General features: G+C 31.6%; 1 protein-coding gene across 1 annotated transcript; it reads right to left on the minus strand.

Annotated features, from left to right (window-relative positions):
- Positions 1-251: 251 nt before the first annotated feature.
- LOC120152618 (probable LRR receptor-like serine/threonine-protein kinase At1g06840) lies at positions 252-7404 on the minus strand. Its single transcript, XM_039164813.1, has 20 exons — positions 7174-7404; positions 6844-6994; positions 6399-6470; positions 6233-6304; positions 5803-5946; positions 5621-5692; positions 5428-5499; positions 5129-5203; positions 4757-4825; positions 4541-4609; positions 4253-4324; positions 4058-4144; positions 3851-3919; positions 3175-3689; positions 2564-2719; positions 2176-2459; positions 1884-1935; positions 1390-1640; positions 935-1069; positions 252-795 (listed from the first exon to the last, which is right to left on the minus strand). The coding sequence occupies exons 1-20, from the start codon at positions 7262-7264 to the stop codon at positions 454-456; spliced, it is 2850 nt and encodes a 949-aa protein (XP_039020744.1). The 5' UTR covers positions 7265-7404; the 3' UTR covers positions 252-453.
- Positions 7405-12307: the final 4903 nt, after the last annotated feature.

The following is a 12307-nucleotide window of genomic DNA, read 5'->3' on the forward strand; positions in this document are numbered from 1 at the left end:
ATGAACTGAGATTTATGTAGCGGTTGCTTTTGCTGCAACAATAGGTGTTATTATGATCATCGTGAGTATTGTGGTTATGAAATAATCGGATGGTACTTTTACATAACTGTTGTTATTTCGATAATCGATCACAGTTTAAACCAATCCCTGGTTAAGATCATTGTGAGTATTTTGGTTATGAAATAATCGGACGATACTTTTACGTAACGGTTGTTATTTCGATAGTCGATCACAGTTTAAACCAATCCCTGTTTATGAACATGGTTTTGATACTTTACACTAGGTGTTAATAGTTGCACAACAATTTTCATTCATGCCCTCTAATCTCATACGCTCGCTCGTACCAAAATCAAACAAACGGTAGGCAACAATATGAAGGAACACTGCTATATGATGATCATGGTATCTGTATATGTATGTGTGTGTATGTATGTCTTGCCTGCCTGTTACCGCTCAGCGAGGTGTGATAGACGGAACAACGCCACTGCTAAGATCACTACCCAAAACATTCGATGACGAAACATAAGACGCTGAAGCTGAAGATGACTGTAACAACTTGCCTGAATTAGAAGACGATGAAGCGGAATCTGATGAAACTGATTCATTATCTGGCATCATTTTCAGTATGAATTCTAGTTCCCTCACCACATCCGACATTGACGGACGATTATCAGTCTTGTCTTGGCAACAACGCATAGCTAGCCCTGCAAATCTCTCAACGCATTCGGATGGATAACAACCCATTCTACCATCTATTATCGAGAACATCGTGCCGGACTGATGCGCCGTATTCACCTTAACACAAGATATTCAAAAATAATAAGTATAGCTTTTTGATCCAGAACAACATCAGCATTCACCAAATTTGAAAAAAGTAGCAGAAAAAAATGTACTTGCAGCTTTCATTCAGGATTTTGCTAGGAACATAAAGTACCTCACGGACAATGTTTTTGCCATGCGATATCGGTCGCTTTCCAGTCAACATCTCCAGGAAAACAACTCCAAGGCTATAAACATCACTTTTGTTTGTCAATTTATGGGTCAAAAAGTACTCAGGATCAAGGTACCCCTGCACACAAGAGAGCAATAAATAGTATGCTATATAGTGACTAACATCTACAAAGTTTATGGCTAAAAGGGGATCAAATGCTCAATCAATACTGCAACTGAAATGCTAAAAACTCTCCCAGAATAAAAATAAATAAGTTACGCTTATACATTTATCGGACCATATATTTGAATGACTTTTTGATACCTGATTAATCTGACAGATTTTAGATTAGTTTCATACTACACAATGAGTCCAAGACTCCGAATATAAAGTAAAGCATAAAGAGCAATAGGATGCTTTCTAGTCATGGCTAGATCTTACAATGGATTCAAACTCACCGGTGTTCCCCTCACAACAGTGGAAACATGATCTGGAACAGTTCCCTCGTCTTCGACGGCTGGAGCTAACCGTGAGAGACCGAAATCGGCAACTTTTGAATTGAGCTTGGAGTCGAGAAGAATGTTGCTAGCTTTGATATCTCGGTGGAATACGGGAGGATTTGCCTCAGTATGGAGATAAAGAATTCCTTTGGCCGAGCCTAGTGCAATACGTAATCTCATTCCAAAATTTGGGCTTTCTTTGGATTTAGCTGCAATATCATGTTTTAGATTAATTTTATGAGCTGAGAAGACATTTTAAAAACATATTGAGTGTCAACATCAACATATATAGTATTACAAGCTAAGTAGCCAATTACTGGCTTCAAATGGTGACAGTACATGATTAACGCTGAACTTATAGCCCATCTAAACACTTTAGGATTTAAAGGATGATGATAAGATTTGTTACATAATAAAACTTTAAAGACAATGAATACTGAAAAATTACGTACCGGAAAGCCAGTCCCTCAAGGTGCCATTGGGCATGAACTCATATACCAACATCTGCAAATGGACCAACAACACAAGGATATGAATTTTACATTTAATTGATTCTCACCTTATGAAGCGTTTCCAGCAGAACAAGATCGCGTATCACCTTGTGTAGCTAAAACTAACTAATATACTTCTTAGAGTTTTAAAATCCACACCTTAAGAACACAAAGAAATGCACATGCACAGCCCAACCCACTCATGTAATTGACTTAATACAGGTACATAATGATAATGACCACAAAAATGTACCTGTTCCCCTTCTTCATCACAATATCCAACCAATGAAACTAGGTTTCGGTGATGCAGCCTTGACAAAAGCTTTATCTCTGTAAGAAATTCTCTTTGTCCCTGCAAAGATCCTTCTTCTGCACGTTTTATGGCAACAACTGTTTTGTCAGTTAAAGTGCCTTTGTACACTTTTCCATATCCTCCTTGTCCAACTTGACTTGAGTTGTTAAAGTTGTCAGTAGCCAGTGCCATTTCTTTAAATGTGAAGTCTCTCACCCCATCAAGCTTCATAGAAACCTTTGAAGCTGCAAAGCACAATAAGATACATAGACTAGACTCCTCTTCTGGTGATAGTTGGAGATCATGCTATTGGGAAAAAGAAATCAAATAGTTATATTAACGAGCTTACACAAACGTTTTCTTGTCATTGCTTGACGTTGTCCAGCTTTTCTTGTTATTAGAATTGCTACTATAGCAGACACTGCAACTGCACAGGCAGCACCCCCAACCACAATGGCTACCAAAACGCCCTTTCTAACACCCTTAGTGTTCTCCTCAAACTTAACTGAGCAAATAACAAAACAATCAGTGCATTATTAATAATAAAATGAAGAATAAAGAAATATTAAGTAGATAATTAAACTATCAAATGGCTTGCTATTTTATTCTTAGAATAAAACGATTTGCATCCACCTTACATTGTAACTCACTGTAGAAAAAAACACGGTCTTGCTTTTCTCAAATGTGTATCATCTACATGACAAGGCAGCTTGATTTGGCCCAGATTGGTTTTCTTGTTTATAAAGATGGAGATTCTACCAATATTTATGCTAATTTAATTTCTATATAACTAGAAGTTCTGTCCTAAAAGTTCAAGAATAAGAATATATAAATTTAGGCGGTATTTATTTAATAATCCTCATGGTAGTAATGAAAATCAGCTTCCAAATTACTATTTCAGCCATGTCAATATAAATAAGAAAACATTATTCCATAAGAATTGCAAGATGAAGTACGTACTATCCGCATAAGGTCCAAGTAGAGTAAAATTGAGCAACTCATAGGGTCCAAACAAGTTGCTACCGGGAAAAGTCCATGACATATATCTCCATCTGATTCTCTGAACTTCGCTAACATTAAAAGTACTAGAGTTGTTGTTATTCATGCTAGGAAAAAGCTTCAAGTACATCCTCAGACGTCCATTCTCCCACGAATATGTATCAATTGACAGTTGATATTGGCTTAAGTTCAAAGAACGAGTCATGTACGCCTCAAAAGGCTGGATGTAAGGAGGAAAATAAGAAAAACTAGGGCTCTTCAGACGATATCCAATTCTGAGAGGTGCTGCACAGAAACATGGCAGAGGAGATGCTGGGACATATTCATAGTAATTGTCTCTTGGGCATGCTTGAATTGGGCAATTCGCTGTTGTGTTATTTAAGTTTGTAAGCATCTCATTCTCTCCAGATTCAGATCCACAGAACAAGTCTACATTCAATAAGTTTTCATTTTTGCAGACAGGATTGCCTTCAAGCCTAAAGAAAAACTGCTAAAATTGTAAGGATTTTGATAATAAAACTAAAAGAAAAAAGAATGCATGACGAAAAATGACCAGTAGTTGGAGGTATCCACATGGGAACATTAAACCACATGTTGAACAAGGCTAATGGATGAAACAACGAAATAAGAAATTTACCTCAAGGTAACATTCACCGGAGGATTTAGATGTCCTTGAATGCTTGAGAAGGAATTGTTTCTAAGATCTCTTCATTTTAGACATGCAGACAAAGGGAAACTATTACCAATGCATTCTATTTCATGAGAGCAGTGCTTTGCAATGTGCACGAAAATTAAAGACACATTATGTTCAATAAAAAGTGAGTTCACTACTTTCAGATCTTACAGCTTAAGTCTAGCACTAGTACTGAAAGTCATGTTCTGCCAAATGTCGGTAAGAATGGGACCTGTCATAAAATTATTCTCGAGACATCTGCAATAAACCATCATTTAGATTCTAGACTCTGCAAAATGTAAATATATTGAGCATCATTTGACAACAGGAAATATAGAACAGTTTTATATGCATATAGGTTCTCACAGAGTCTGAAGTGAAGGAAGGTCTGAGAAACTTGCAGGGATTGTTCCGTTTAGCTGGTTATCTGAAAGATCACTGCAATAAAGAAGTCATCTCTTACTGGGAATTTTTCTAGATTTCAATTTATTAAATAATCAAAAGAAGGTAATAGTACAAATTTCAAAAGATTAACTTATCATTTAGTTAAATATTTAGGCAATTGGCATATCCAGATTGGAGCAGTTAAAAATACAAGTTTATTAAGTTACTCAAACAAGACACTAGATGAGTTTAAATTAGCACTCCACTTACATGGTTGTCATGTGATCTGAAAGCTTATTTGTTGGTATGGGTCCAGTAAGATGATTCTGGCTAAGATCCCTGCCACATGAATGCACATACAAGAATATATGTTAAGTTTGTTGGCTGAAATAAGACAGAAATTTTCCGCATTGCATAAAATAAATGCATCCCAAGAAGGAAAATATTAAATATCACACAATAATTAAAAGAGTAACCCAGACATACAGATAGGAAAGGTTTTGTATCCTGCTAAGATCAGGAACAGCTCCCCACAAGCCGCAATTCCTAAGGCTTCTGAAAGACACCAAGTGAAATAAATAGCATCAGTAGTCTTCCGTAGATTTGTGCAAAAACATATTGTGTGTACAGTTTAGTTCATGATATTAAATACAAATTCCCGACTTAAACGTTGAGGAGAAAATTAGGTATATGTTATAATTGAAATGATTTATTCTATCTCAAGGGCAAGTCCATGTTCTTTTATGATTCTTTTAATTCATAAGGGATACAACAAATCACTAACTTTGTAAGCTTAAACGTTTTCTTTAACTCGCTAAATAAACTCTAAGACTAAATAAATGTTTTACCGACACTCACAATTTCACTAATCTCGAAAAGTTTCCGTATGAAGCTGGAATAACAGATCCACTGAAGTCATTGTTATCAAGCTGACTGCAGAAATGTTGAAAACAGTTAATGCCAAAATAATTAATAGATAAATAAGAAAAATGACATGTAGGCCTTATTAAAGTTGGTTACGTAAGATTTTAGTGACAAACGCTTAGCTTGATAAGAAAAAGGGCAGATCATCAACAGAAAAGAAAGTTAAAGCTGCAAGATAATGTCAAATAACTAAATCACATAATGGGAAAGATGCTTGAAGGGAAGAAAAATACAGTATGCGCAGTTCTGGCAAGTTTGAGAATTCAGGAGGAAGGTATCCAGATAAGTTATTGTTATCCAAAAGCCTGCAAACAATAAAACTTTTATATCACCAATGACTACCAGAATAAAAACCAAGTAAAATATGGATAGCAATACAAAAGAAAAGAAATATGCATAATAAGAGCATGTTTTAAATGAACTTACAAGTGAAGCAAAGTGGGTATCTGAGATAACTCCGGTGGAATTTGGCCACTAAAGGAGTTGTTGTTGAGGTGGCTGCACATTACAAACAACTAGTAAATAGTTCTCCTTTTTAAGCTGAAATTCATTTAAGTGGTCATCTCCATGTAAAGTTGAAATGGCATTTAGCATGTAGGTCCACTTACAGATGTCTCACACAGCTCATGTTGACAAACGTTTTTGGTATTGGACCAGAAATGTTGTTCTGATCTAGTTGAAGTCTATTCAGCTTTGAAAGGTAGCCAAGTTCATCTGGCAAAGAACCAAATAATTTGTTTCCATTCAAGAGCCTGCATACAGAATGCCACACACAAAGTTAAAAACTAGCAAAATATCACATTTTTCTTCAAATTTTTGCATAACAACCATGTCACCGCCAATCTCAAGAGCTTCTCATGTAGATATTTTAATCTCCACGCCATAAATTTAAGGCTTAGATTGATATAAATAATATGATTAAGAAAAAGATGAACTTTTTCTGTAAAGTATCCCCTCTGATCCACCTTCAATAAAGAAATTTATTGTTTTGTTCAATTTCTTTATTGAAGAAGAAAGAATAAGAAAGATCCAACTTACAGGAGTCTTAAGGGAGAGATATGTCCTATCTCCTTTGGTATAGTGCCAGTCAATTCATTCCACATGAAATCTCTTCCACAAATAAAAGAGAAAAGATGTTAGCTCCACTGGAAATTATATGTCAGGAATGTTTATGGTGCATTTTCAAATTCATAACCCAACTCACAGTATTCTGAGACGAGAAAGTTGGCCAAGTTCAGGCGCTAAAGTTCCTGAGAGATTCATATTCAGTACCTGACTGCATCAATTACAGAAAGCAGTTAGCATCAACAATGAGCACCAACTTTTTTGATAATCAAAAGAAAAATGATCGAAAAGTCAAGAAGCAACTCAACCATAATTAGGTGTCGATAGGGCTGTAAATGACCATTAAAAGAACACGTTCACATACATTAAACAAACATGTTCGCAAAACGCTAAATAAATGAACACAAACACCTAAAGAAAGAAATAAACGAACAAGAACATGATGCTGAAAATTTAAACTAACACGAACCGAATACGAACACAAACACATTCAAAAATAAATAATCGAACACAAACATAGCTTTGTTCATTCAAGCTTGGTTCATTTACACCCTTAGGTGTGGAGAATGCAAGAGTAAACGTACAGTTCCAGAACATGCAAATATCCATCATCCCCAAGATCATTAGAACATAGAATTCCAGTCCAGTTGGCTGTGCAAGGATCCCCTCTGCTCCAATTTCTGAGATTGTTCATTGGATCAACCAATTGCTTCTTCACTGCTCGTAATGCACTAACTGCAATTGGGAAATCTTAATAAATAGCAAACAACGAAATTCCAGGCGGCGCCAACGGATTCAAGATTAGCAAAAGTCAAAAGCGAAATCATGAGTCATTTCTATCATTATTGCTATTTGGGCTCAAATTGTATTCTCATGATCAGCGTCAATCAGAACTGTAAGTGAGAATGACAAACCTTCAGAAGGATGGGTAATAGGAGAAGCAGCCGCAGCAAGGCAGAGGCAGAGGGCCAATATGCATCCGCCGAATCTCACTCTGCAAATCATTTCCGAGTTGACAAAACACAAAACGAAACTCAAATGAAAATGTTAGGTTTTAGTAGGTAAGTTGGAAGATGAGGGGAAAAGGGAATGAGAAAGAAGGGGAAATGGAGAAAGAGATAGCTGCGGTTGACTTTTCACCAACCAAGAAGCCATTGCCACGCTCCTGATGAATCAGCTAGCTGTTATATAATGGGTAGTTCTGAAAACATATCAAATGATTGCGATTTTTATTTATTTATTTATTTTAAGTAAACTATGCACCATTACCCACTAGACTATATATATATTTTTATTTTAATCATTAAATTATTTTTCAAACAATATTATAATATTGTTATATATTTTTTTATTTTGATCATCATTGTTAAACATTAATCATGCGAATATTTTAAATTTTAAATAAATAAAAAAGTAAATTATATCACCAATAGGATTGATTCAAGTGATAAAAAATTTTATATCACTTAAGTAATGTCTCGAGTTTGAATTTTTGTATATGTAAAAAATCTCTCCTAGAAAATCACTCATAAAAATTAAGTGTACTAAGTAGGTTGGTCCAGAATAATCAAAGCACGACCTTAAAATCAGTAGAGTAACAAAAAAATTATATCATTAGTTATTAAATTATTATTTATTTTTATATAATTTTTTTATTTGATCAGCTATTATCCAAAAACTAACAACGATATTGACATTCTTTTTTTAAAATTTTCATGCACTTTTTTTCTCCTTATTAACTATTAATCGGGAAACATGAGACATATTATTTGAGTCCATCATTTGGAGCTTATGCAGGGCGGATACACTCAGCTTTAATAGGGACTAAGTGCATCTCTATTAATTTATAAAAATAATAAAATTTTACATACCCGTTATTTTTAAGAAAATAATATTAAAATTTTGGACATCTATTTTTAAATTTTTGGATTCGTCACTAAAGTTATGGATGCAGCGGAACAAGCAAATCTTTGATCTAAAAATGTCGAAAGGGAAATGATACTTGAGCGTAGCTGAAGATTAGTTGTTGAAACATGCAGAGCCAACGCAACAGGAAAGGAACTTGGAACTATTGTAGGACAACAGGCGAGGTCTGAAGCTTGATGCATACCTCCACCACTGGGTGGTTTAAACTGAATGCGGATGGTGCGAGTGATCAGTCGAATGAAATGACATCTTGTTGTGTTATTTGAGTTGGCTCGACTTGGAGACATGTGACGGGGCTATGTAGCACCCATTTTCTTTACTATTAAAAAAATAGGGATAATTATTAAGTTAGACCTTTAAATTTTGATTTATTTTGATTTTGCCCCTATTTTCTATTGTTAATTATACTTTACCTCCCTGATTAAATTTTGATTTATTTTGATTTTACCTCTATTTTCTATTGTTAATTATACTTTACCTCCCTGAATTAAAATCTTTGTTCTGTCCCTGCTTGCAGATGGATGATGCTACATAATTTCAAAGCCTTCATTAGGCCTATATGACATTCTAGGGGCGAGCAAGTTTGACTTGACTCAAAAAATCATTTTTTTATTTTAAGTTGTTCGAGTCAACTCAAATTATCAATTCGGTTTTCGAGTTCAAGTCGATTTGAAATTTAGAAATTTTGAGTAACTTGAAAATCCAAAAATTTAACTAAGTATTTTGACAGTTTTACGAGTTAGTATTTGATTTCATTATTCATTCAATTCATCATTCATTTTAAATTCATTTTTTTTACCAATTTTAAACCGCATACTCCTAAACCATAGTAGAATACATATGTACTTTTAATTCCTCTTTTTGATAATAAGTTTTCTATTTTTAAAATAATATTTTTTTATTTTAATCCTTGAATTTTTCATAATTTCCTTATTTATTTAATTCATCCTTTATTTTAAGTATGTTTTTATAAAATTTGAGCCACGTGCTCATATAGCACTATAGAATACCTATATAACTTCAATTATTATTCTTTACTAAAAACGAATTCTCTTTTTTATTTAGTCTCTTAACTTTTTATTTTACTCAATTTGATTTTTTTACTGTAATTGTTTACAATTCTTTCTTCCCATCAATTATTTGACTCTTTTATATACTCCCATTAATATTTGACCCTCAAAATACTTTCTTTAAAATGTAATATATATATATATATATATATATATATATATATTTAGATTGTATTTGATATATTAAATAATATTATAATGTGAAAAGAATATGAAATATATATATATATAGGGGCAACATCAAATTATTCTTTTTAGGAGAGAAAAATTAAAGGTTGAGATTAACAATAGAGAATGAGAAGATATTAACTAAAAAAATAAGGAGTTAATCTTAGCCTTTGATTTCTCTCAATCCTCAAATTATACTTTTTACACCTTTTTAGGACCATTGAATTGAGGGAAATCAAATGTTGAGACTAGCAGTAGAAAATGAGAAGATATTTACCGGATAACAAAAACAATGAGTTAATCTCAGTATTTGATTTCCCTCAATCTAACGATCCTAAAAATGTGTAAAATTAAGAGTTTTACACAATGTAAGTGGATCATAACCCATTGAGAAAGTCAAAATTTTGGAATCAATCCTTACCATAATACTATAAATAATTATAATAAAATTAATATAGAAACTTGAATAACTCGACTCGAATAACTCAACTCAAATTCTTAAACTCGACTTCATGCGAAAATTTTTCAAGTTAAGTTTGAGTTTTAAAATACGATTCGTCGATTTGAATAACTCAAAAAAATTTATTCGATTCAACTCGACTCGATCAAATACTCACCCATAATATACTGCTTGAAGAAGAAGACTGGAACTTGAGTAACATAGTTTAGGAGATCATTTATTTCTTTAGTTATCAAAAAATGGCGTTAGAAAAAAAAAAGGCTTTAGATGATATGGAGATACTTCATACGGATATTTTAATCAAGGATCCGTAGAAATTGAGAAACCAATCAAAGAGTTGAAAGTAGTATTTTTGGGTAAACTACGTATTTAATAACTTATTTATTCACTCATATATTGTTTTTTAAAATCATACTTAATGATATGTTTTAGTTTTATTTTGATCATTTGATGTTAAAAAATTAACTGTTATGTTGACAGTGAGTAATATAAAAAATTATCACATTAACATTTCTATTTAATTTTAACGGCGAGTAATCAAAACATAATGTTAGATATCGCTTAAGCAATGTCCCAAGTTTGAGTCCTTGTGTATGCAGAAAATCCCTACTGAGAGACTTACCCACCAAATCCAGGTGTGTGACAAAGGTCGATTCGGATTAGTCAAGGCGAAACCTTGGAACCGGGAGAACAAAAAAAAATTCTTATCAAGTGTAGTATTTTTTTTCTTCAAAGTTACATTTTTCATATTCAATTTGAAATAATTCTTCCCAAAAGTAATATTTTTTTCTAACAATGGTATTTCCCTCAAATGATGTAAAGTCATTCCTAATATCTTAAATAATGTACATTAATTTTAGATCATATTGTTGTTGTTTTTATGTAAATAAAAGTTGTTAATTTTATTGAAAAAATAAAATTACAACAAAGGATTATAATTATAGACAAAAAACTAAACATATTTAGGATATTTTCTATAATCATTTACACAAGAAACTAACCACTTAACTAATCACTTAAGATCATACAATGATCATATAATAAAAATTTAAAAACCTATCTAAAAATTCGAATAAAATATAGATGTGAATAGATCTTACTGTTTTGACAAATTAACCACAACAAGGGATCAAGTTAATGAAAGACCACTTGCAATTGCAAATCAGAATCGAGTATCGTGAGAAAACTATCTTCGAATGCAAATATCATATTCAAATCAAATTCGAGGGTCTAAAGCAGGACAGATTAACAGTATGACAAATAAGTGTCATCTTGATCAGTCGAAACAACATCAAATCTAATCTCGAAAAAATTAATCGATGAGAATAATCAAGTGACCAATAAAAAAGATTGAAAATGTGTCAAAAAGTAGATGAAAATCTACCGTAAATATAGAGAAAAGTGTATCATAAAAATATAGTAATTAAAAATTAGAAAAGTAAAGAAAAAAATACAATATAAAAAATAAAGGAAACAAAGAATATTGACGGGCAACAACAATCACCAAAGCAGATATCGTAGTCGGCCAACAAAGATATATAAAAATTGCAAGAGGCTTAAATAAAAACAAGGGCAGATCATATTGCTCTTAAGATAAGAGATTTTGTTCATATGAAAAATTATGTAACTAGTAATTTATTGTATTAATTTAGTAAATGCTTTTATTTAATATTAACTTAATATTTAAATCATATTACACATTTAAATAGTGCTTTAATAATTAATGCATTTATTATTATTATTATTATTATTATTATTATATTTATGATGTTTCTAAGGCTATATGCATGATTGAATATTTTTGAAAGTGAATGAATTAATAGTTAATATAATTAATTTTATTCTTTGATTTATAATATGTTTCTTATCTTTAAATATATTTTAATAGGTCATTGTTATTACTTTTAAATTTGTTTTATTATTTATTATAATTTATTTCAAAATTTTGATAAATAATAAAAAATTAAAAAATCTAAACATATTAAACATTTGGTATTTGGTAATTCATAAAAAATATTTTGAAGAGTAATGAAAGGTATATATATATATATAATAGTGGTTAATATACTAATTATATTAATAATACGATGAATATAACTTTTTTACAATATTTAGATAGTGTGATAAAATTAGTTTTATGAATTTTCAAGTAAACTTTTTTAATTTAATAATGTATTTTAGCACATTAAAAAGAAAATATATACAACTACAATTCAATAAAATTTTCTTTTAAATAATCTTATATTCTCCTAACCAAATAATGTAATTTTTTATTTTTGTCAAATAAATCATATCAAATAATATAATATTTTTAATAATGTGCCAGATAATATTATATTCTAAAATTTTATTTTCAAAGATAATTTTATATCTCGGGAACCAAAAATAGAAGTATATTATCTATTATATGTACAGATTTCCAAT

Source organism: Hibiscus syriacus, unplaced genomic scaffold (assembly GCF_006381635.1).
Source record: "Hibiscus syriacus cultivar Baekdansim isolate YM2019G1 unplaced genomic scaffold, ASM638163v2 tig00111095_pilon, whole genome shotgun sequence".
Classification (NCBI taxonomy): Eukaryota; Viridiplantae; Streptophyta; class Magnoliopsida; order Malvales; family Malvaceae; genus Hibiscus; species Hibiscus syriacus.